General features: G+C 50.1%; 2 protein-coding genes across 2 annotated transcripts in view; one reads left to right on the top strand and one right to left on the bottom strand.

Annotated features, from left to right (window-relative positions):
- Positions 1 to 26571, bottom strand: part of LOC101945709 (uncharacterized) — a 449899-nt gene that overhangs the window by 133853 nt on the left and 289475 nt on the right. The window lies entirely within an intron of this gene.
- Positions 7947 to 16530, top strand: ZBTB45 (zinc finger and BTB domain containing 45). Its single transcript, XM_042846166.2, has 3 exons — positions 7947 to 8080; positions 11732 to 13434; positions 14472 to 16530. Exons 2-3 carry the CDS (start codon positions 11934 to 11936, stop codon positions 15017 to 15019), a joined length of 2049 nt encoding a protein of 682 aa, XP_042702100.2. The 5' UTR covers positions 7947 to 8080; positions 11732 to 11933; the 3' UTR covers positions 15020 to 16530.

The following is a 26571-nucleotide window of genomic DNA, read 5'->3' as shown; positions in this document are numbered from 1 at the left end:
TCCCTTATCCACAAGACTCGTTATCCTATCAAAGAAAGCTATCAGATTGGTTTGACACGATTTGTTCTTTACAAATCCATGCTGGCTATTCCCTATCACCTTACCATCTGTGACAGTGCTGCCCGTGGGAGCCAGCTGAGGTAAATCAATCAGGGTGAACTGCAACCAGAACGGGGCAGACCAACCCCAAACGCTGGTGGATATTCCAATACTTAAATTCACCAAGCCAGCACAAAACAGCTTCTATATTACCTCACTGGTTACTTAGAAGTCCAAACAACGCAGTTCCCTTAAAGTACCCAGCCTCAGACCTCCGTCCAGACACACCTGTCAGATATGATGATGATTACTGAGAATCTTCCTTCATCATATAAAAGAAAAGGTTCTTCCAATCCCAAAGGATCAGCCACATACCCAGGTCCAATTATAACTTAGATCTTACCCAAAATACACGCTATAGCCAATTCTTATTAACTAAACTAAAATGTATTAAAAAAGAAAAGAGAGTGTTGGTTAAAAGATCAATATACATAGAGACTTGAATTCAATTCTTGAGGTTCAGATACATAGCAAAGGTGAGCTTGCAGTTGACAAAAGTCCTTTTAGATATAGTCCATAGGTTATAGTCCAATGTCCATATTCAGAGTGACTCCAATCAGTGACTGGGGATCTCAATCCTTGTGGCTTAAGATTTCCCCCTCTTGAAACCCAAAGCAGATCTGAGACTAAGCAGAATCGTGTCCCAGGGTTCTTATACATTTCCAGCAGCCTTTCGGCCTGAGAAAACAATAGGCTTAACTCTCCTCCCAAACATCCTGGCAGTTAGCACTGGGTAATTTATCCATTAAACAGTTCAGATACAGGTTACCACAACCTTCAAAGAGACATAGAGACAATAATACTATTTCACTCAAGTATCATCATAAATGTTAATATTCCTTTTTGATCTTTGAATTAAAGTTACAGCAATAGACAAGACTTGTTTGTTTACATCACAAGACCTGAGCAAACATCTACCCTTGAGATCTCTAACAATGCAGACTTGCATTTCAAAGCTCTATTCATTTACATATCTTCCTAACCAGTTTCTACAATTCACCCATGGGTCAGGCCAGTCTGAGTTAATTAACTCTTTCTGGCCCTGTCATCTTTCAATGAAATATTATTTTACACTCGTAACGTCACACCACCTTCCAAGTGTTTGCAGATGATTTCCTTAATTACTTGCTCCATTATCTTCCCTGGCATAGAAGTTAAACTAACTGGTCTGTAGTTTCCTGGGTTGTTTTTATTTCCCTTTTTATAGATGGGCACTATATTTGCCCTTTTCCAGTCTTCTGGAATCTCTCCTGTCTCCCATGATTTTCCAAAGATAATAGTTAGAGGCTCAGATACCTCCTCTATTAGCCCCTTGAGTATTCTAGGATGCATTTCATCAGGCCCTGGTGACTTGCAGGCACGAAAGTTTATGCTGAAATAAATCTGATAGTCTCTAACGTGCCACAAGTACTCCACCCCCCCCCCCCCCACCGAATGCCGCACCGCCGGAGCCCGCCCCCCCGCCAAGCACCACGCCGCCGGAGCACCCCCCCGCGGAATGCCGGCACTCCCCCCGCCGCCCCTTACCAGGTGCCACCCCAAGCATGTGCTTGGCTGCTTGGTGCCTGGAGCCGGCACTGCAAAGAAGTCATTAAGCATCTCTGCCATTTCCAAGTTTCCTGTTACTGTTTCTCCCTCCACACTGAGCAGTGGGCCTACCCTGTCCTTGGTCTTCCTCTTGCTCAGGGGCGGCTCTAGGCACCAGCAAAGCAAGCACATGCTTGGGGCAGCCCATTTGCAGGGGCGGCAGGGATCCAGCATGGGAGCTGAGAACCAACAGGGGGACCTGGGAGCTGTAGTTCCTTGGTTAGCTTCCTGCCTATAGAGCCAGCCCTGGAGCAGGGAAAGAACTACATTTCCCAGCATTCCCTTGGCCACTACCAACAGGAAAGAGGGGGAGGGAGGGAGGTACCTGAGACCTCATGCTGCAGTGAATGGAGAGCTGCACGGTGAATAGGGATACCATATTTTAACATTAAAAAAATAGGACACTCCACGGGGAGGGAGGGTATCACCACCCTGCCACCATCCACTCCAACTGCCCCCCACAGAAACCCCAACCCATCCAAAACCCCTGCTTCCTGTCCCCTGATCACCCCCTCCTGGGACCCCTGCTCCAACTGCCCCCCAGGACCCCACCCCCTACCTGTCACCTGACAAACCCCTGGGACTCCCATGCCTATCCAACTGCTTCCTGTCCCCTGACTGCCCCCTCCAAACCCCTGACCCATCTAACCCCCCTTCTCCCTGTCCCTTGACTGCCCCCCCGGAACCTCCTACCCCTTCTCCAGCCCCCCAGCCCCCTTACCGTGCCACTCAGACCAGCGTGTCTGGCTTTGCGCAGCGCCAGACACGCTGCTGCATACATGCTGCCATGCTCCCCTGCGGAGCCACAGCCCCCCCCCCCCCCCCCCCCAGCACCTGCCTTCCAGATTTGAACACCTCAAAATTCAGGCGTGCTCAAGCTCAGTTTGGGCAGCTGTTACTTCATTTCTCCCAAATCAAATATACTGATCCACTGTAACTCGCTGTAGAAAAAGTAGGATAAAATTGAGCAAGAAATGCTTCTCAGTGGTTATTAGGACTGGAATTGCTATTTTCAACAACCATTGCCTTTTTTTTGTTTGTTTGTTTAAAAGGAAGACAGTGATATTGCCTTGGGAAATTCCCCATAGAAAGAAAGAGTGGAACAAAACAATAATAAAGGCACCTCAACTTTTGCTCATTTATGTAGGACAGTCTTATAATATGCATCCAGATATCCTCCAATCACACAAGCTGAAAATTGTTCCACTTTACTGCAGTTCTGTAACCATATGGGAACCAACCCTGTGTGTGTTCTGTGCACATCTAAAATTCCTGCTGAATGACCTGCCCTGGGAGCGAGTTACCAGTGACCCAGGGCTGCGGCAGAAGAAGGGTGCAGGTGGGGGGGGGGGAGAGCCCAGGGCTGGGGCGGCAGGGGGTGCAGGTGGAGGGGGCAGAGCCCAGGGCTGGGGCAGCAGGGGATTGGTGGGGGGGAAGGGGTGAGCCCAGAGCTGGGGCGGCAGGGGGTGTATGTGGGGGGGAGAAGAGCCCAGGGCTGGGGCGGCAGGGGGTACGGGTGGAGGGGGCAGAGCCCAGGGCTGGGGCGGCAGGGGGTTGGTGCGGGGGAAGGGGTGAGCTCAGAGCTGGGGTGGCAGGGGGTGTGGGGAGGCCCAGAGCTGGGGCGGCAGGGGGTGTAGGTGTGGGGGGGGGGGAAGAGCCCAGGGTTGGGGCGGCAGGAGGTGTGTGGGGGGGGCAAGGGGTGAGCCCAGAGCTGGGGCGGCAGGGGGTGTGGGGAGGCCCAGAGCTGGGGCGGCAGGGGGTGTAGGTGGGGGGCAATGGTGGGGGGTAGGGGAGCCCCCAGAGCTGGGGTGGCAGGGGGTGTGGGTGGGGGGGGTGAGAGCCCTGGGCTGGGGTGGCAGGGGTGGTGTGGCAAGGAGCCCAGGGCTGGGGGGGGGAGTAGCCAAAATTTTTTTGCTTGGGGTGGCAAAAAACCTAGAGCCGGCCCTGGACCTAGACCTGCCGTTCTCACACTAACCCAAAGTCTTTCAGATAAGGTGACTAATAAATTGTTTCTTGTTTTCTTGGAGAGGTTGCCTGGGGTTGCTACAGGTACTCCATAAGAGCATCGCACCCTGGAGGGGACAGTACCAGCCGAAAGCCCAGTCTTGGAGTCATGGAGGTCACAGGCCTGCTCCAGTGGAAGTGCGGGGGTCCTTGGGGTCCAGCCCGCTAAAGTGATCAATCCAAAGAGACTGGTTACAGGTTGGGAATTAGGCCAGACCCTGTGGATTAGTGACAGCTCTGGACCAGAATCCCACCCCCTACTCCCTGACTGGGGTTCCAAGTGCTAGTGCTACACCAGGGATTGGAGGATTGCAAGGCAAATCCAGGGCCAAGACACCAGGGTAATGGGCACCCTAGCAATAAGATAGAAAAGTTGAAAGAGGGGTATGTGAACTAGATGGATGGATGGATGGTTTGAAGGCCTAAGGCCTTTGTCTGCAGCCAGATTAGGAAAGCAGCAGCCGTAGCTAAGAAGCAGAAAGTCACATCCTCAAATTCCATCTAAATTACATTAAAACAATGTAATGTCGGGTTGTTAAGGCGGCTCCTGTCCTAATAGCACCCACCATTGCCAGATAAAGAAACAGATCTTAAAATGGTTAAAGAAAACTTACTTTGACAGCATCCTGTCTGTCCAGAAATCATGTATCAATGGTTGTTAACTCCTCATTTCTTTATTGTTCTGTCATTATGGTCCCCACTTCCCTATTGTTTACAGGATGAGCTCTGTCTGGTTCTTCGATTATTTCTGTCTGTTACATAATTAATTTTGCTAGGTGTAAATTAAGGTGGTGGGGTAGGATTGGTTAGAGAATTCTGTTACAATATGTTAGGATTGGTTAGTAAAATTTTAGTAAAATGATTGATTAAGGTACAGCTAAGCAGGACCAGAGTTTCACTATGGAGACCAGCAGAGAAAGAACAGAAGAATAAGACGAAGGAAAGACCTGGAAGAAGAAGAACTCACCTCCAAGACACAGCCTAAGATCAAACCTGCTAAGAATCCTCTGCACAACCGTGACATGCAGCAACCAGAATCCAGACGAGACTGACCTTGCCTGGCCAACAGGGAAAGTCCGCCTCCCTGATCAGGATTGGTGAGCATAGCATTGTATGCTTAGCATGTGTAGTCTGCTTGGTAATTGTCAATAAATAGAGGATAAGGATATTACTGTGTAAGGCTCTTTCACTGGTGAAAGGCCCTGCAAACCCGCAAAGAGCATGCTCTAAGCCCTAGGAATTGAGTAAGGGGCAGGTGTCTAAATTAAGAAGGTTACGCCTTGAGCCCTAGGAACTGGGTAAAGGCGGGTGCCCTAGAATATGCGAGTAACAGAGAATTTTGTGCAGGTAACAGATTGAGCTGTTTGGTTGATGAGTGAATGTGTTGGTTGGTTGACAGATGGCTGGATGGGCTGTTTGGTGGTGGATGGATGGATTGGTTGGCTGGTGGGTGACTGGATAGATGACCAATGGATACGTTGGGTGAAAAATGGATGGATGGACTATTTGACTGATGGATGAGTTAGCTGACGGATGGATGAATGGGCTGTTTTGTGGTGTGTGGATGGATGGATGGATGGATGGATGGGTTGGTTGGCTGGTGGATGGATGGATGGACTGTTTGGATGACCAATGGATAGGTTGGGTAAAAGATGGATGGTTGGACTGTTTGGTTAGTAGATGAGTTAGCTGACAGATGGATGAATGGGGTGACTGATTGATTATATTGCAGCTGGCACTTTCCTCCTGCTCCATCACCCAAGGGCTGTGTTCGGTGCTCGCGCTGATTTGTCTTTCATTTTCTCTAGGCAGATGTTCTTGTTGACATTCATCTTCTCACAGCTGGGGCAGGTGTCTTGGCCACACAGGTACAGAGGGACATTACAGAGTGAGCACCAGCCATTACACACCACTTGCTTCCCCACACCAATATCCTGAGGGGTGATTTGCCTGCAGACCCAGACTCGAGAGTGATTATGTATAGTTCTGAATACCCCTTCCAGGAGATCCTGCAAGAGGTGGGCATCCTTCAAGTCCAGGCAGGGGCTCAAGCAAGAGGAGAAGTTGGTGAAGAAGATGAAGCAGCTCTTCCAGCTTGTTCTCAATCTGCAGGAGGTTGCAATAGTGGCTGTAGCTTTCGCCCAAGGCACAGGTCTCCGGGGAAATGCTCTCAGTCTGGGCCTTGTCCAGGGCAGGGCTTAATTTGTGCCAGAGCTTGCCAGCGCTGAGCCCCGGCACCTCTAGGCTTGGAAGTTCCTAGCCCCGACACCTCTGGAATTCTTGCATCAGTTATGAATGTAAAAAAATTGCTTGAGCCTCGGAACCTCTTTCATTATAAATTAAGCACTGGATCCAGCGGGACCGAGACAGGGCTGATCTTGTTCTGGTCAGGGCTGATCAACTACCACTTGGGGTGCAGGCTGGGCTTCAAACTGGTGCTGACTTGGCAGCCACGATGGGTAGCCCCTGGAGAACTTTTCTACCATAAGGCTCAGCTCACATCATCTGGAGCTCAGCCTCAGACAGGTGGTATTCCAGCTCCTCCTGGTTGGTGCCTTAGCACATAGACTGCAGCGGAGCAGCCACCAGTGTGTATGGATTAGCAAGGCTAGGGGGATACCTGTGGGCATAGGTGCCGACAATTTTTCCACGGGGAAAAATTGGTGGGTGCTCTGCACCCACCAGCAGCACCCCACCCCTCCGCCCCAGCTCACCTCCACCTCTTCCCGAGCGTGCCCGCTTTTTCTCCCGGCTCCCAGCGCTTGCACCACAAAACAGCTGTGGGCAAGGAGGGGGCGGAGTTGGGGCGAGGACTTTGGGGAAGGGGTTGGAATGGGGGCAGGGCAGCAGTGGGGGAGCGCGAGCACCCACCGGCGCCGGGAAAAGTTGGCGCCTATGCCTGTGGGGAGAGAGGGGAGGGTGAGCATGATCCCAGGAGGCAGAGGAATTATACAACAAACCCAAGCAGGGGTTAATGAGCATGAACTATGCAGTAACGTTTAACAACCCCAAACATTCACACTTCCCTGTGCCATTCCAGAATCACCTCCCCTCTCCTGGCTCCACATTCCCCTGTACTCCCAGCCTCACCCCCGTTCCAGCTCTGGGCTCCATCTCCCCACTGCACCCTCAGAATCACCCCCTGCCAGCTCAGGGCCCCATCTCCACTCTATACCCCAGAATATCCCCTCTCCCAGCTCCAGGCCCCATCTCCCCCCTTGTTCCCCCAGAGTCAGCCATCCCTCCTCTGGGCCCCAACTACTCCTGAGCCCCCAGAATCACCCCTCTCCAAACTCTGGGCCCCATCTCCCCCACTGGATCCTCCGAATCATCCCTCCTACCTCTGGGCTTCATCTCCCCACTGCACCCTCAGAATCACTCCCTCCCAGTTCTGGAAAAATAAATACATCAATGAAGTTGTCTGTAAATTTAAATGAAAATACAGAGAATTTCTTTCAAAAATTTCTGCAGATGTTTCAAAATTACTTCCACAGAAATTAAATGTCTATAATTTTTTTTGAAAAATCCATGTTTTAAATATTTCTGCACAATACATGCAAAAATTAATTAATAAATAAACACAAAAATTGTCTGTACATTTACATGGAAATATAGAGAATTTCTCAAAAAATATTAGATTTTCTCAGAATTACTGCCAAAAACTAAATAAATACCTGTAATTTTTTTAAAAAGTTTAAAATATTTCTGCAAAAGTAAACCCATAAAAACCAAAAACAATATCTGTAAATGTACATGGAAATGCAGAGAATTTATTTTAAAATATTTTCAGATTTTCTCAAAATTGCTGCCCACCCAAAAAAAAAACCCCTGTAATTAAAACAGTGTGTTAATTAATTAATCTATTAATTGCAACATTTAGGCCAAAATGATCTTTAAATTTAAACTAACTGGCAGATTATTTTAAAAAATCGAATTTTTCTTTGCAAAAAATAAAATAAATGTTCATCCTTTGGTTTTAGTCGTCGATAATTAGATGTATATTAACCCCCCCCCCCCGCCCATCCCCCTCCCTCCACTGGAGGAGGCTCAGCTGGGGGGGGGGCAGAGGGGAGCTGGGGAATCCAACCCCTCCCCCCCTCACAGGCTGAGCCACGCTCTGGAGGTCACACCTAGTGTGGCCGCTCTCTGCCTCTGGGAGGCCTCTCTATGGTCGCCCGGCTACCATTGCACTTCCGGTCTCTATGGTTTCCCCGCACCATTTCCAGTCTGGTAGCGGCCTGCCGCGCCTCCTTTCCGCTCTAGGCCGCTCACTCTATGGTCGATGCCCGCCAGGACCCGGAAGTGGCTGTGCGGGCGGAAAGGGGTGGGCGATGCGGTTCCGGGTCACGGAGGGAAGTGGCCCGGCGGGTCATGGAGGGGCCCCGAGGAGGTGAGTGAGGCCCCGCCCCGACCCCCGCAGGGCCCCGGCTCCACCCCGCTCACGGAGCCTCGCCCCGCCCTCAGCCAGGGGTCTTCTGTCCCCTGGGGCCCCGCCCACCGGACCGCTAAGCCCCGCCCCTAGGCTGGCTCTGAGCCCCGCCCCTCACCTGAGCCGCGCGCTTGTCTGCTTGACGGGCGGGAGCCAGGACTCCTGGGTTCTCTCCCCGGCTCTGGGAGGAGAGTGGGGTCCAGTGGTTAGAGCCGGTGGGGCGGGGGGGGCGCTGGGAGCCAGGACGCCTGGGTTCCATCCTTGGCTCCGGGACAGGAGTGGGGTCCAGTGGTTAGAGCCGGGGGGGCTGGGAGCCAGGACGCCTGGGTTCTCTCCCCAGCTCTGCTCCTGACGCCCTGAGTGACCTGGAGCGAACCCCCCCACTTCCTCCCGCCCGTGTCCGGTTCCCCTCTGCCATGGGGACGGTGATTCCCTGCTGCGGCCTCCAGCGCTCGGACCCCCCCCCCGTCCCGCCCCGTCCTCCACAGCTGCCTTTGGCCTAAAACCCACGAGAGTTAATGATTCTCGCAATACATGTTGGGCTCAGTTCTTTGCCATCTGCTTTCGGGGCGTGTTCATGCCCCAGCTTTCCACGGCAGCTGTTATGGGTCGACCCTCCCCTTCGCGTTTTATAAGGGGAAGCCGAGGTTCTTGCTCCAGGAGCCGGGGCGTGAAGAAACACCCCGCAGCTACCACAAAACCCAGAAGAACTGGCAACCCCCACCTTGTACAGCGCCTTGCGTGGGGCAGCAGCGTCTGTGGGTGAGCCTTGGACTCATCATCAGACCCGGCTTCTGTTCCTGGCTCTGCCGCTCGCCTGTGCGACCCTGGGCAAGTCACTTAGGCCTGAATGCACAAAAGGATTTAGTCGTCCTGGTATCTGGGAGAATCACTGCAATTCACAAAGTCTGGGTTAGGTGCCTAAGCTGTCTAAGCAATGAATGGGCAGAGATTGGCGCCTTAGACTGAGATGCACGAAAACCAGCACACTAGTCGGGGAGCCACCTAAGCTATCCAAATGTGCTAAGCCCCCACCCGCCACCTCTCTCAGAGATAGATGCCTAAGTCCAGGCAGCAGGGAAGTGCCGATTTCTGCTAGCGAGCAGCTGGGAACCCTCTTTGGCATGAGATGCCTTATGCCAGTGGCTCTCAAACTTTTTTTACTGGTCACCCCTTTCATATAGCAAGACTCTGAGTGCGACCCCCCCTTATAAATTAAAAACACTTTTTAAATATATTTAACACCATTATAAATGCTGGAGGCAAAGCGGGGTTTGGGGTGGAGGTTGACAGCTCGCGACCCCCCATGTAATAACCTCGCGACCCTCTGAGGGGTCCCAACCCTCAGTTTGAGAACCCCTGTCTTATGCCATTTTAGCAAGAAGTTAAGGGAAGGAAGAAAGTTTTAACCCAGTGGTTAGGATACTCGCCTGGTATGTGAGAGACTCATGTTCTGTTCCCCCTCTGCCCTAAGCACCAGGCTGCAGAGTCATTCTCACTCTCTTTCTGAGCCCAGTGACTCTTTAGACAGAAGAAAGGGTGTGCGAGAGAGCGCACACGAGCGTGACTGCATAGTATAGTGGTTAGAGCACTCGCCGGGCGGTGGAAGACCCAAGATTCAGTTCTCCTGCTCCAATGACTCTTTAATTATTATGTAATTATAATTCAACCCCACCCCCGTGGTTGCTTTGTGTGAACTCACTTGAGAGGCCCAATTTGGTCGTCTGAACATGCTTAACCAGATCAGGCCTCACTTGTGATTAAGGCAGGCAAACAGCTATCTTCCCCTGATCTGTGAATCATTCTGAGCTCTAGGCAGGAGAGAGGCATCCAGGCACCTGGCGCGGGGCTGCTGTGTGCCTCCCTAGAGGCAGAAACAATAGGCACTAGGTGCTGAGTGAGTTTAGGCATCATAGGGTTTGCTGGGGGAGGGGGAGTTAGTCGCAGTGATGCTGAAACCAGGACTTGGGCGCCTAAAATAGGAACTTTGGCACCTAACTCTGTTGTGCCTTCAGGCCTTACCCTCTCTGAGCCTTACTTACCCCATCTTTAAAATGGGAATAATGACACTTTATAAAATGCTTTGAAATCTGTGGATGAGAAGTGCCATATAAGAGCTCTGTGTAGCTCGTAAGCTTGTCTCTCACTAACAGAAGTTGATCCAAGAAAGGACGTTACCTCACCCACCTTGTCTCTCATATGTAAGAGCTAGGCGTTATTATCTACAGAGGAAGCGGGATTGTCTGTGTGGGAAAGTTTTACCAGTTAAACTGGTTTAATTATACTAGTATACTTAAATTTCTACTGTAATACTGGTATAAGTCCCATGGAGATGCTCTGATTCTGGTATACGAGTGCTTGCTTTTGGTTAACTTAAACCCCTTCCAAAGCAACATAAACTAACCCCAAACAAGGACCTCTCACATTGACAGAGAAGAGCAACAAGAATGATTAAAGGTCTTGAGAACATGACCTATGAAGGAAGGCTGAAAGAATTGGATTTGTTTAGTTTGGAAAAGAGAAGACTGAGAGGGGACATGATAGCAGTTTTCAGGTATCTAAAAGGGTGTCATAAGGAGGAGGGAGAAAACTTGTTCATTTTAGCCTCTAAGGATAGAACAAGAAGCAATGGGCTTAAACTGCAGCAAGGGAGGTTTAGGTTGGACATTAGGAAAAAGTTCCTAACTGTCAGGGTGGTTAAACACTGGAATAAATTGCCTAGGGAGGTTGTGGAATCTCCATCTCTGGAGATATTTAAGAGTAGGTTAGATAAATGTCTATCAGGGCTGGTCTAGACAGTATTTGTTCCTGCTATGAGGGCAGGGGACTGGACTCGATGACCTCTCAAGGTCCCTTTCAGTCCTAGAATCCTAGAATCTATGACACCTGGAGCGCTTTGCTTGCATAATACTAATACCTCCCTCTTATCTAGTGCTTTTAACCCTGTCTCAAAGCACTTTACAAAGGAAGTCAGTATCATTATTCCCCATCTGTGGCACAGGGGCCCGGGGTGGGGGAGGGGGGTATTGTCTTGCCCAAGGTCACCCAGCAGGGCAGAGCCGGGAATAGAACCCAGGTGTCCTGAGTCCGAATATCTCTCCATTAGGCCCCACAGCCCGCTCTAGCAGCGAAGCGCTCCTAGTATGGGTGCAGCTTTACCAGTCAAACTGTGCTGCTCTATATCAGACGAGCGTCCACCCAGAGAGTTAGACCAGTAAAACTCCAGTACTTTAAACTCCCACCTGAGCCCATAGCAGTGTAACTAAGCTAAGGGTTGGTACTGATACTAGTCACCCCCTACCCAGCACTCACTCCGGGCGCAGCCCTTTCAAATCCCTCCCCTTTCCACACCTTGCTCACCCCTTCCCACAAACATCCTTGCTCTTCTAACGCTCCTGTCCGTCCTCTGTGTCAGCTGAGGGCCCCATAAGGAGGAGAGGCGCTTAGGGTGGTAGGCAGAGAGTTGGACTACTTGGGCTGGTGGCAGCTGTGCTATTTAGATTCATGGAGCTTAAGGCCAGAAGTGACCCCAGATCATCTAGTCTGATATCACAAGCCACCGACAACCACCCAGCAGCTGCTGTTCCTTGTCTCTCTCTCTTTCTGTTTCAGGCTTTGCATGAAGCACGTCCCTGCAGCTCTGCTCAAAGCAGCATCTGGTGATGTTTCCAACCCCCCCACCACCACCACACCAGGCTCCTCCACATGGCACTGATGCATACCCAGCCCTCCGGTGAGCCCTGAGCGCTTCCCCCGCCATTGGCACAGAGATACATTCCCCCCCCTTGCCCTCTCAGCCCGGAACAAAGCGGCCATGGCTGAGGCCGTCCATTACATCCACCTGCAGAACTTCAGCAAGTCCCTGCTGGAGACGCTGAACGGGCAGCGCCTGGGCGGGCACTTCTGCGATGTGACTGTGCACATCCACGAGGCCACCCTGCGGGCCCACCGGTGTGTGCTGGCCGCCGGCAGCCCCTTCTTCCACGACAAGCTGCTGCTGGGCTACTCGGAGATCGAGGTGCCCGCTGTGGTGCCCAGCCAGGTGGTGCAGCAGCTGGTGGAGTTCATGTACAGCGGCTCTCTGGTGGTGGCCCAATCCGAGGCCTTGCAGATCCTGACGGCCGCCTCCATCCTCCAGATCAAGACAGTCATAGATGAGTGCACCCAGATCATCTCCCAGAGCCGCAGCCCCAAGCCGCCCGCCGCTGCTCCCTCCGTGCCCCTCTCCGTCCCCAGGCCGCTGGTCGTCAAGCCCCAGGAGCAAACCAAGGAGAGCCCAGGTGCTGTTGGTCTCCCAGCCTCCCGGCCCGGCGAGCTGGAGCCCCCCGGCACCGCCCAGCTGGAGGCCCCCAAGCTGCTGTGCGCCTCAGAGGTGCGCTACAAGCTTCGCGACCTGCTCTCCTCCCAGCAGAGGCAGCTGGGGGAGGCCAGGGAGAGGGCAGCGTCCGAGGGGGAACTGGCAGCCGCCAGCAGCGACGGCGAGGGGCCCTACAGCGGGCTGCACCCAGCCGAGGCTCAGCCCAGCTGCCACAGCCGCAAGCAGCGGCAGCCGGTGCGGCTCCAGCTTTCCGACGCCTTGCCTGTCATCATCAAGGACGAGGAGGAGGAGGAGGAAGACGAGGAGGAGGAGGAGGGCGGGGGAAAGCTGAGCTGCTTCGGGGAATGTGGCGGGGGAGCCTTCCCCAGCTGCAGTGAGGCCAAAGACACCGGGGGCGGGAGCAGCGGAGGTGGGGCGGGCAGGAAGGACGGCGTCCAACTTGACTACCCCGCCGTGGAGGGGCAGGATTTCTTCGGCGGGCAGGACGTCTTCTCCGAGTCCTTCATCCCGGCCTGGCAGAGCGAGGAGGGTGGCCAGGGGGCGGCCCGGGAGGGCGAGAAGTTCCGCACCGATTGCAGCCTGGAGGCCTCCAACATGAGGACGCTGGCTGGAGACTTCAAGCCAGCCCCAGCCGGCTTCCCGGCCCAGGCGCCCGAGCCCCGCAGCTTGGCATTCGTCTCCTCCCTGGGCATCCAGCGGGAGCTGAAAGCCGAGGTGAGCGCCGCCGGACCCGGCACCACCACCACCACCAGCATCTTCCAGTTCCACCTGCCGCAGCCCGGCGTGGCCCAGAGCTTCTACAGCGTCCAGCAGGAGGCCGGCGCCGCCAACATGGTACAGCTCAGCCCCGGCGCCATGGTGACGGGCTCCCTGCACGGCGAGCAGGCCCAGCGCCCGGGGCCTTCCCGCTGCTCCGAGCTCTCCTACCAGTGCAGCCACTGCCAGAAGACCTTCAGCTCCCGCAAGAACTACACCAAGCACATGTTCATCCACTCAGGTGAGGGGGTGGGTGGGTGGGCATGGGGCGCTGGGGGCAGATACCCTTTGTTCCCTCCTTGGCTGCTATAAGCCGCAGGGTGAATTCTCTCACTGTGATTGGCTGGAAGAGCCTCAGCAGGGGCGGCACCGGGGGCTCAGCCAATGAATAGCCTGGGTGGTGCCAGGGCGCTCATGGAGAGCGACTGTGATGACTGCCCTCGCGGTTGACGTCCCCAGGGTCAAACCAGGGGCCTCCTAAGCTGGGGTCATGTGGTGCAGTGTAGGAGGGTGTTCAATCACTATGTGTGTGGAAGAAGCAGAGGGCTTTTGCTATCTGATCTGGATCACCCTGGTGACTCTCCACCCCTCCGTCCCACTTGGCTAAGGGTCTCTGCTCCAGGTACTCCCCCTCTGGCCAGGGCTCTGTGCTGTCCCCTCCTGGAGAGTCTGCCCCAGCGGTGAGACGATCCCCACCTCCATCCCCTATGGCTGAGAGCCAGTCTGCCCTGGGCCAAAGCACACTGGCCACCTCTCGTTCACCCCAGCTGGGGTCACGCAGAGCTGTGTAGAAAGGGGCTCTCTCCTCCCTTCTCTGGGACAGCAGGCCTCTGGGATTGGGGTGCCCAGCGTGAGTGAAGGGTCTCCCCAGAGCTTTAGAGAGAGGGACCTCTCTGCTCCCAGGGAGGAAATCCACCTGTATACAAAGGCCAGTTGGATGGTCCGTTTCTTCCCCAGGAGCTGTCAGCTAGGAAGCTGGGATTTGAGGGGTGGGGGGCAGTGTGTCAGGACTGGGGATGAGCCCTAGGAAGCCAGGACGGAGGCGGGGGGATCAAGGCCGGGGTGGGATGTGAGGGATGGGGCTCTGCCCTAGAAAGCTGGAACCAAGGGGTGTCAGGTCCGATGCTGCGCCCTAGAAAGCCGGAATCAGGGGGGGTCGGGGCTGGGGCCGAGCCAGGGGTATCTGGGAGGCTGATCCACTGCACATGACGGGGTCTGGATTCACTGAGCCGGGAGCTCCCTTCCAGTCCTACATCCTCCTGTGCTGCTGTCTTGCAGGCGAGAAGCCCCACCAGTGCAGCATCTGCTGGCGCTCCTTCTCGCTGCGGGACTACCTGCTGAAGCACATGGTGACGCACACGGGCGTGCGGGCCTTCCAGTGCTCCATCTGCTGCAAGCGCTTCACCCAGAAGAGCTCCCTCAACGTCCACATGCGCACGCACCGCCCCGAGCGCTTCCAGTGCTGTATCTGCAACAAGTACTTCTCCCACCGCACCCTGCTCGAGCGCCATGTGGCCACCCACACCGCTTGGAAAGCCGGCGAGCCCGATGTGGCCGGAGGCGCCTGGAAGGAGAAGCCTGACCCGGGAGAAGGCGCCAGCGTCACCGCCTGGAAAGGGGACCCAGCCGCCGAGGGCGCCATGGTGGCTTGGAAAGGAGACCCAAGCGGGGAAGGCACCATGGTGGCGTGGAAAGGGGACCCGGGTGGGGAAGGCACCATCGCAGCCTGGAAGGGGGACTCTGTTGCAGAGGGGGCTCTCCCCACCCAGCCTGCGTGGAAAGGGGACCCTGCTGGAGATGGCCCCATGCCAGCCCACACAGCCTAAGAGAGAGGCCCGGCTGGAGTGGGCACAGGTAAAGAGGGGACCAAAGTGGGCCCATCTAAGCCCAGCCAGCCTGGAAAGGCTCCCAGGCCTAGCACAACCCGTGTGCCCTGGAAAGAGAAGCCGTAGAGTAACCCACTCAGCTCAGAGAGGCATCTGGGGTACCAGTTACTTTCCTGATGCCCCCCACCCCAGCCGGTACGACGTGCACTCAAGACCGACTGGCTTGGTCAAGTCCTGTTTTGATCTCCAAGGTGAGTTCTCTCTGTGGGCTCAACTCCCTTCCGAGCCCCCCAATGGGCCATGCCCTGTGGACGCTCCCTCCTCCCAGTCACACCAGTTGGGAGCAGTACCGTCCCCTCCAGCAGACCATCTCTGAGCCAGGTGACAGAAACCAACGGAAACCCTAGCAGTGACCAAAGAGTCTGTCCAGTTCCCTGGGGAAGGGACAGAAAGGAACTGCACAGCTATGGAGCCCCTAAACCTTCCTTTGTGAGCAGCTGTTCCTCCATCTTCAGGCGTTCAGAGGTGGATCAGAGTTCTAGCTACTCCCTGGCTACAGAATCCCTCACTTGCCATCGGTGTTCTCCAGCAGCCCTTGTCATTGCAAAGAGGAACTTCCCGATGTTTGCCTGAGTCTGCGGACAGCCTGAAACAGGCCCTGGGAGAGGCACAAACTACCCCTTTGGTTATTAACCCTGAAACTTAACAATGACCGTTTAAATGTCGGCATCACTAACTGCAGCTCTCCCAGTAGTTTTAGCAGCCACATCCAGCTAACGTACTTGTCCCACAATGCCAAACAATTCCCCAGTTCTCAAATCTCCCCGCTCACTCCCCCATCGCCCCCTGAGAACATGTATAAGACAGGGTTTGAAGAGCAGTGGGGCACAGAAAATTTAAGGGCAGAGTAACTAGAGTTCAATATAAAATAAATAACACACTGATGAGGTACTGATTGCGCTGATGGAGGGGTTGCTGGCAGCCGGTGAACCCCTCCTTCTGTATAAAAATATTGCACCCATAAGTCATACCTGAGAACACTTAAATGGAAGGGGATTAGAGAGCAGAAGTGGGTGAAATTTTTTAACCGAACCTTTTTTCAATGTAAAATGCAGATTTGGCAATGCCAAAAAGTTTCACAAATTCGTGTCGGTTTTGCCAAATGGTTTTGAGGAGAAAAAAAATTAAAAATAACATTCTGAAGAAATCAAAATGTTTCATTTGGACTTTTCTGGGGGGGAAATCCTTTTGGTTTTTCAATTTGAAATCTCCTTGAATTTTATTTTTTAAAAATAAAAATGCTCAAAACAAAACCTATCCTTTTTTTTTTGGTTCAAAATGACTTGTTTCAAAATTTCCTTTTATTTTAAAAAAAGGTCACATGTTTAAAAATGCTCAAAATCAAGGCAAAATATTTAGATATTTTGTTTCAAAATGACTTTGTGTTTAGAAAGGTCCTTTAATTTTACTTTTTCAAACTAAATAAAGGTTTAAAATACTCAAAATCAAAATGTTTCAACCCAAATGAATTTTTTTACTTTGCTGAAAATTTTCCTTTTCAGTCCAACCCGAAATGATTTTTTTTCCCAATTTTTAAAAGCGCCAAGGAACCAAAAAGACCTGTTCTTAGTCCCACAAGATTGAAGAGTCACTTTCTTCTGTTTTCCCAGTGTCCATTCAATCACGCATTCTCCTGCTGGGTGGAGCGTAGAGTGAACACTTCAGATCATGCATTTCCAAAAAGCCCAGCCTCCTGCCAATGTTGTGGCCTGCTCTATATTAAGGCTGAGGCGGGCAAGGTTGGAAGCCATGACCTTCCTCCAGCATGTGTGAGGCTGACCATAAGGTCTTCTCCATCCAGCTTTTGTTGAATCATGCATAAAGCTGGTGGGCTGGTATTGACTCTGATGTACTGAGCAGATGACCAAACCACCTGAGTCACTTGGGAAGACATTGGAGGCCAGCTGGGCTCAACACTTGACATCTTCGTTCATAATGTGATAAAACCATCATATGCCTTCAATACCCAGCATCCCGTCTGCAGTAATCAACAGTTCTGTGACTGATCCGTTTCAATTCCTGTTGTGTTGCCATGAAGGCCTCGTTCATGCACTGCTCCATGCAGAGAGACCTGGGCTGGACCTGAACTTTCCCAGCTCCTGGGGCAAAGATCTGACACACCTATATTCTGCCTCAGTCACTACAAGAGGACATTGACCGGGACACAACAGTTTAGGCTGCTGCTGATTGGGGTCTGGGAACGAGTCCCCTCTACCACGGAAACCCTGCGGGAACCCCCACTTAGCATCACAGAGGTCAAGGCCAGAAGGGACCATTAGATCATCTGTCTAACCTTCTCTATAGCTAGGCTTGGCAGAATTCGGTTGTTATTTTTTTTATAATTTCGATGGATAATATCAATGTTTATTTTAAGCATTTTTTTTCAATTTTTATCAATTTACATTTTTACAAGTGCACAAAATTATGGGTTTTAAGTGTTTTTTTCCTTGATTTTTATCAATTTAAGTTTTCGTAGTTGCTGGAAATTGGGGGGCTTAGACAATCATTATTTAATGACCATAGACATTGAAATTAAAAGAACAGGAGTACTTGTGGCACCTTAGAGACTAACAAATTTATTAGAGCATAAGCTTTCGTGGACTACAGCCCACTTCTTCGGATCCACGAAAGCTTATGCTCTAATAAATTTGTTAGTCTCTAAGGTGCCACAAGTACTCCTGTTCTTTTTGCGGATACAGACTAACACGGCTGCTGCTCTGAAACCTGAGATTAAAAGGTAAAGCTTTTTAACCGTGAAAACGCAAATTGTCGCCATCATATGTCAAATGTACAAACTAAATAGCCTTAAGTCAAACTTAGGAAGTTCTCAAGCAGCATTTTTCTTACTTTGCCTAGCTGTGAATTTCAATTATTATCGATGAAAATATTTTATCTTCAGTTTGTGGTTGTCTGGTGAAATAGATGTTCATCAGCGTTTACTGATAAAAATTGAATCCTTCCAAGCCTATGTATAGCACCAGCCACAGACACCACCCAGAACCCTGCTCACTATACCTAAGAGCCAGAGAGTCACTTTCTGAACCCCTGTGTGGGTCTAACTAGTAGCAAATTCTGGGGGAAAGAGGAAGTGCCCAGCTGTGGGGACTGGAGAGGCCCCACCAGTTCAGGGGCAGGAGATTGGAGTCAGCTGAGGAGAAGGAATGGATCCCACCCCTATTTGGTGTGGGACATAATCTCGGCTTGTTGAGCTCACTGCTGTCTCTGGCTATGCGGCATATTGTGGTTGCACAGCCAAGCTTTTCCCATGACTTTGGGTATGTCTTCGCTACACCGTTAACCGCCGTGATTAGCACCCAGGTTAAGCTAGCCCAAGAGTGAGCATCCTCACAGCAAAGCCCTGTGCCCATGTTACTATTTCTTCATGCACACTAGGATTCTTTCCTCATCAGTTGTGGAAGAACTCATCTGACCTTCACGGAAAGGCGTTGGAGGAGATCAGTGCTCAAGTGATGGAGAATCCATCACCACCCTTGGGAAATTGTTCCAATGGTTAATTACCATCACTGTCAAAAATTTATTTCAAGTCTGAATTTGTCTAGTTTCAACTTCTAGCCATTGGATCGTGTTAGACCTTTCTCTGCTGGATTGAAGAGCCTGTTATTAAATATTTGTTCCCTATGTAGGTACATATAGATGAGATAAAGGCACCCCTGAACCTTCTCTTTGTAAACCTAAAGCTCTTTGAATCTATCACTGTAGGGCGTGTTTTCTAATCCTTTAATCAGTCGTGTGGCTCTTCTCTGAACTCTCCAATTGATCAACATACTTGCTGAGGACTGAAGGTGAACTGTAATGAAGACAGCCCCTCTCGGTGTCCCATGTACCCCACTTGAGATCAGGGGAGGTGTTTCTGTTAACAGGCTCTAGATTTTAGCATTGGGCGTGGACCTGGAAATGAGGTGTTCTCCAGCTCCATTGGAGCCCACGTCTACTGGGTTTGTCTATGTGGGATGGGGGGGAGGTGAGTGCCCCACTTCATGGGACCCCAGTTGGTTCAGGGAGTTAAAAGCATGAGCCTGGAGTTGGCTGCGGATAGCCAGCGTTCAGTTAGCTGCAGCACTCCGCATGCCGGGGGCTTTCCCAGCAGCAGGGAATGACCCTGCAACCTGCAGAGTTCTGACTGATTCCTTGACGTCCATCCTCTACTCTCCCGATTCACACACGCGCTTCCTGGGCAGTGGATCTGGACATGCCACAGGCTGCGCTGTAGGGCTGAAGAGAGCCAGGATGGTTGAATGGCACGATCTGAGCTCACATTGCCAGTCAGAGCAGTCTAGACTCTGACGGGGGGCTCGGCGGTCACAAGTCATAGACTTTAAGGTCAGCAGGGACCATTGTGATTATCTAGTCACAGAACCTCACCCACCCACTCCTGTAACAGACCCCTAACCTCTGGCTGAGTTACCAAAGTCCCCAAATCATGATTTAAAACTTCAAGTTACAGAGAATCCACCATTTACACTAGTTTAAACCTGAAAGTGACCCGTGCTCCATGCTGCAGAGGAAGGCGAAAACCCCCCAGGGTCTCTGCCAATCTGACCTTGGGGAAAATTCCTTCCCAACCCCGAATACGCCAATCAGTTGGACCCTGAGCATGTGGGCAAGACCCACCAGCCAAACATCTGAGAATGAATTCGCTGTAGTAAGTCAGAGCCTGTCCCATCCCTGGTCGTTGGAGATATTTGCTGCTATCATTTGCATTTGGGCCAGATGTTGTAGGCAATCTCATCATACCATCCCCTGCATAAACTTTTCAATCTTGAAGACTGTTATGTTTTTGGCCCTCACTGCTCCCCTTGGGAGGCTGTTCCAGAACTTCACTCCTCTGATAGAAACTTTCATCTAATTTCAAGCCTAAATGTGTTGTTGGCCAGTTTATATCCATTTGTTCTTGTTCCAGCATTGGTGCTTAACTTAAATAACTCCTCTCCCTCCCTGGTGTTTATCCTTCTGATGTGGTTATAGAGAGCAATCATATCTCCCCTCAGCCTGCGTTTGGTTAGGCTAAACAAGCCAAGCTCCTTAAGTCTCCTGTCCTAAAGTAGGTTCTCCATTCCTTGGATCATCCTAGTAGCCCTTCTCTGCACCTGCTCTAGTTTGAATTCATCTTTCTGAAACATGGGAGACCAAAACCACACACAATATTCCAGGTGAGGTCTCACCAGTGCCTTGTATAATGGTACTAACACCTCCCTAGTTCTACTGGAAATATCTCACCTCATGCATCCTAGAATTGCATTACAACGTTTAAAAGAAAACTGGATAAATTCATGGTGGTTAAGTCCATTAATGGCTATTAGCCATGATGGGTAAGGAATGGTGTCCCTAGCCTCTGTTTGTCAGAGGATGGAGATGGATGGCAGGAGAGAGATCACTTGATCATTGCCTGTTAGGTCCACTCCCTCTGGGGCACCTGGCATTGGCCCCTGTCGGTAGACAGGCTACTGGGCTAGATGGACCTTTGGTCTGACCTGGTACGGCCGTTCTTATGTTCTTATGTACCCTTTTTCATCAATTTAAATCAATTAGGCATTGCAATGCTGAGCACAGCAATACCTAAATACTTCTAAAAATCTCCATTTAAGTGGCTTAGACACCCTTAAGCCCTTGTCTACACACAAAAATAGTACCTCTTATGCAGAGTGTTCCTATGCTTTCCTTATGCCTGGGCATCCCGTGACTGACTCAATTATAGGAGTGTCATTTTCGTGACGTATCGCTGAAGAGTTTCTTTCATTGTGGCAGTGCACATCTCCTCTCCAGGACTGGTGTAATTAAAGCAGTATAAAGGTTCTTGTACCCACACCGGAAGGGGAATATAATGGCATAATGCACCTTTATACCAGTATAATTGCGTGCACACCAGGGTTGTACGGGGATCGCTATTTCAGTTTTTAAAAATCACACCCTCCCTCCCCGACCCCAACTGACATAATTTTTATGAGCGAGACAAGGTGCTTGAGGTAATATCTTTGATTAAACCAACTTCTGTTGGTGTGAGAGACAAGCTTTCGAGCTTAGGGCAGGTCTCCACTACAGGGTTAAGTCGACCTAAGTTACGCAACTCCAGCTATGTCATGTAGCTTAGGTCAACTGATTGCAGTGTCTACACCATGCTGGGTCGATGGGAGAAACTCTCCTGTCGACATACTTTACGCTTCTCGTTCTGGTGGAGTACTGGAGTCGACAGGAGAGTGATCTGCAGTCGATTTAGTGGGTCTTCACTAGACCCACTAAATCAACTTCCGGTGGATCGCTCAGTAAGTGTAGACATACCCTTTCACATAGCTGTTCAGAAGAAGAAGACACTGTGTAAGCTCGAAATGATCATCTCTTTCACCAACATCCCATAAAAGCTATTACATCACCCACCTTGTTTCTCTCATATTCTGGGGCCAACATGGCTACAGCAATACTTCATACAATATTTTTTTACTAGCACAAATTCTGGCTGTAGGCCAGGTTCAAGCCACGTGGGCACTTTATAAAATATTACCCTGTTAGGGCTTGGTTGAAAAATTCCCAAATTGCATTTTTGACAGAATTACTTTCTCCCTGTGGAAAGAGTCAGATTTCCTCAACAATTTTTGGTTGTGGGTTATTTTTTGTTTGTTTTGTGTTGTATTTTTATTGTTGTTTGTTTTGTTGCTGGAAAATGTTTCCGTTTTGGGGCAAAAACCTTTCAACAAAAACCTTCACAATGCTCCACTCGTGAACAAAACTCTTTTTTCCAACTGGACCAGACATTCTGATATTGGTTTAAATGAGGCTTATTTGGGGTTAGTTTAATTCAGTTAGGAATCAGCCTAACCTAAACTTAATGATTAACGGAGTAGAAAACAGGTTGTGTAGGAATAGACTCATGGAGCTTAATCTATTTAGTTTAATAAAGAGAAGGTTAAGGGGTGACAATTATCCCAGTCTTTAAATACCTGCATGGGGAACAAATATTTGACAATGGGTTCTTCAATCTAGCAGATAAGGTCTAAGAAGATCCAATGGCTGGCAGTCGGACAAATTCAGGCAGGACATTTTTAACAGTGAGGGGAATTAATCATTGGAACAACTTGCCAGGAGTTGTGATAGATTCTCATCAGTGCAATTATTAACTCAAGATGGAATGTTTTTGTTGTTGTTGTTTTGTTTTTCAATTGATCTAGATCAACAGAATTATTTGGGGGCCTGGCCTGTGTCATACAGGAGGTCAGACTATGTGATCACAATGGTCCCTTGTGGCTTTGGAATCTTTGACTCTATAAACTGCAACAAGATGCTCTGAAACTGGCTTTGCCCTGGTTTTAAAAATCATCCTTTTAGTTTATTCCTAGATTTGGGTGCCAGAAGTGACCACTGTGATCATCCAGTCTGACCTCCAGTGAAACACAGGCCAGTGAACTGCCCCCAAATAATCCCTGTTTGAACTAGAGCAGATCGTGAAGAAAAAATCCACTCTTGATTTTAAAATGGCCACCATGACCCATGACCACTGGTGGGAACTTCCCCAGGGCCATTATAACCACCACAGGGAGTGTAACTGCAACTGAAGTTATGCAATTCAGAGTAGTCTAGTAAATAAAGCACTGGATGCTGGTGGTTAGGAAAGGGAGGGAATGGACTAGATGACCTCTCAAGGTCCCTTCCAGACATTTCTGTGATTCCGTGGGAGTGGTGTGTTGGCAGTGGGAGGTTTTGAATGTGAAGCGAAGATCATAAAACTTCACAGACAGTAAAGTTACTTACGTCTACACTACAAATAAAGACCCAAGGCAGCCTTGGGTCAACGGACTCGGGATCGCGGGAATCACACTACTTGGCTAAAAGTAGCAGTGTAGACATTCGGGCTCAGGCTGGAATCCGGGCTCTGAAACCTGGGGAGCAGGGTATGTCTCAGATCCCAGGCTCCAGCCCAAGATTGAACCTCTACACTGCTATTTTTAGCCCCGTAGCACAAGCCCGGCTCAGTTGACCCTGTCTCTCAGATTTGCTGGCATGTTTTTTTTGTTTTTTTGTGTGGTGTAGACATTCAATTATGACCTGAACATAAGAATTGCCAGTACAGAGTTATGCTCAACCAAGCACAGAACAGAACCAGACCATGTACGACCTTCATTTTCAGTCAAACCAGCTGGAATGTTGACTGTTAACAGCTCGTGAACCTCAGGCCAAGAGTAATTGCCGATAATGGCCAATCAGTCCGAATCATGAATGCATTTGAGAAAAACTGTCACGTGCTCATAGATTTAAAGCTGGAGGGGCCGACTGTGATCATCTAGAGAACCTCACCCAGTAATTCCTGCACTGTGCCTAACCATTTGGCAGGGTATAGCATTTAGAAAAAGACATCCAATTCTGATGGGAAATCTCCAAATCCCTCGGTAATCTGTTCCATCGGCTCAGGACCATCGCCTTCAAAAAGCTGCATCTTCTTTCCAGTTTGAATTTTTCTAGCTTCCATCCTCCAGCCACTGGATTGCCTTAGGCCATTGTCTGCCAGGCTAAAGTTTCAAAGCAGGAGACTACGCTGATTTACTCCAGCTGAGAATATGGCCCTAAATGCATCAGTAGCGTCTTGACACTGCGTTTGTACATGGACAATTGGCAAATGGAAAAAGGCAAAATACACTGAGCACGTTATGTGCTCCAAACCTTTTGCCCGGCTCTGTTCTTGTTAGCCATGAGTAACAGTAGATTCCACTGTGGCTTATGCATCATCAGTACAACCATGAGCTGTCACGACGGATGATACCATTAACCATTAAAAAAAAACCCATCTTTAAGCAGATCTTAGCTGAAGTGGTTGATAACCACACACATTCAAATTAGAAATAAGACACACATTTTTTAACAGTGAGGGTAATTGACCACTGGAGCAAACTACCCAGGGAAGTGATGGATTTTCCATCTCTTGAGATTTTCAAATCCAGACTGGATTCATAGCTCCTAAGGTGAGAAGGAACCACTGTGACCATCTAGTTTAACCTCCTGTATAGCACTGGCCAGAGAACAGCCCCAAAATAATGATGTTTTTCTAAAAGATCTGCTCTAGGAATTATTGCGGGGCCGTTCTCTGGCCTGTGCTATACAGGAGGTCAGATTAGATCATCACAATGATCCCTTCTGGCCTTCGAATCTTTGAGTTTTAGTTTGAACTGGAACTGATCTCCAGAAAAGCACCCAGTCTTGATTTAAAAATTGCCAGTGATGGAGAATCGACCACTGCCCTTGGTAAATTGTTCCATCGGTGAATTACACTCACTGTTAAAAACATGGTGTCAAGTATCAGAGGGGTAGCCGTGTTAGGTTGGATCTGTAAAAAGCAACAGAGGGTCCTGTGGCACCTTTAAGACTAACAGATGTATTGGAGCATAAGCTTTCGTGGGTGAATGCCCACTTCATCGGATGCATGATTACATGCATGATTACATGCATCCGACGAAGTGGGCATCACCCACGAAAGCTTATGCTCCAATACATCTGTTAGTCTTAAAGGTGCCACAGGACTCTCTGCTGTTAAAAACATGTATACCTTATTTCCCATCTGAATTTGTCTAGCTTCAACTTCCAACTATTGGATCTTGTTTGACCTTGTTTGTCTTCTAGGTAAGTATTGACAGGGATCAAGTCATCCCTCAACAGTCTCTTTGTTAAGCGAAATAGATTGAGCTCCTTGACTCATGTTTTCCAATCCTTTAATCATTCTCATGGCTCTTCTTTGAACCCTCTCCAGTTTATAAAGATGCTCTTTGAATTGTCGGCATGAGAACTGGACACAGTCGATCAGCAAGAATCACACCAATGTCAAATACTGAGTAAACAAATTTCTTCACTCCTACTCAAATTCCCCTGTTTATACATCCCAGGATGCCTTTCTGGAAGATGCTTTAGCCGAACACCAGTTATTGGAATTAATGCATGGGTAACTGGGTGAAATTCTCTGGCCTGCGTTATGTAGGCAGTCTGACTGGCTGACCTAAGGGTTCTCTCTGGCCTTAAAACCATCTGTGAATCTGTGCCCCCTACCTGGTGCAGTCATTTACCTGAGACCAAAGTGTGCAGAATAACCACTTTGGGAATATTTTACATTCCCCTTGCACAAGGCAACATGTGGCTAAGACGAGTTAGCCCCATGGAGACCAATCACAGTGGAACTTCCCCAGGGCTATTATAACCGGAGTCTAACTGCAATTTCAGACAAGAAACTTTTAATAGCCCCTGATGTAGCTAATTTGCTGGCTGCTTCTCTGGGAGGCTCCAAAGGCCTCGCTCATCCCCTTGATGTTTATTTACGCTTCCCATCATGAGATGGCTGGGACGACTCGTGTTTTAATAAATCCCGGTGCAAGTGGCTGCAATCTTTCAGCATTGTTCCTGGTGTGCCAGTGGGCCAGTCCCCCCAGGGGCAAACATCTCTGCGCAGAGAAGTTTGATGCTATGCCAGAGAGATGATGAAATCCAAACACTCTCCATTCCAAATGACTATTCTCAGAAAACTGGAGCTGGGGCTTGGGTCAAGGTGGGTTTAAGCTGCGCTATTGTGAATCGAAGACGTGTATGAAAGGACCAGGTGGGAGTGACTCGGTGGAAAACATCTAGGTCAAGTCAGCTAGGTTTTCAAGCCAGCTCTTCAGCTGGTGCAAGTCAGTGTAGCGCCTTTCGCTTCAATGGAGCTATGGCTGATTTACCCCAGCTGGGATCTGGCCCCATAGAGTGGTGGCCGATTTACACTACCCGGGGACCTGGCCCCTTAATGTTTATAGCAATAAGCAAACAGGTCACGCAGTCAGCAAAGGGAACAGAAAGCTGCCCAGCTGGGATTTCACCACCAGTCCTGTGAGCCCTGTGCGTGGAACCTGCCACTTTCACACCCACCCCATCACGTGTATTCCCCTGATCACGGGGAAACTGAGTTGAAGGTGTTCTCATGTTCCCCAGAAGCCAGATGGGCCTCCTTCTACATGGCCTCCTGTGCCACATTAGCTGGGTACCTCATAAACGTTAATGAATTTATCCCACAACAAGCAGGCAGGAAGGATGGGGAAACTGAGTCATAGGTTGATGGAGTCCCGAGTTGACACGGAGAGTGTGGAAGAGCTGGGAACTGAATCCACCTCTCCAGGCCTAGTGTTGTGTCTTAACCAGCAAGAAGGCTTCCTCATGTTTGCAGTGACTCCAGCAGATCTTGAGAGGCATTTTCATAGCTGGGCCTCTATACAGTGTATTCTGTGGCCTGCCTTACTGTTGCTGGTGAGTTGGGATGGTCAGAAATTGGCAATTCCGTCCTGCAGGAAATTAGATGTTTCTATTTTCCCCATTCCAAACTGAACGAAAAGCCACAATTTAAGATTTCCCACAGCCGAAAAATTCAGAAAAATTTCAATTCAGAACCATCATTGTGACAGCAGCGAATCATTTCAGTATCATAAAAATATTTCGTTTCGGTGTCAATTCATTTTGTTTTGACGTTTATATTA

Source organism: Chrysemys picta, chromosome 17 (assembly GCF_011386835.1).
Source record: "Chrysemys picta bellii isolate R12L10 chromosome 17, ASM1138683v2, whole genome shotgun sequence".
Lineage (NCBI taxonomy): Eukaryota > Metazoa > Chordata > Testudines > Emydidae > Chrysemys > Chrysemys picta.
The sequence above is the reverse complement of the archived record's forward strand: the minus strand, read 5'-3'. Positions and strand labels throughout refer to the sequence as shown.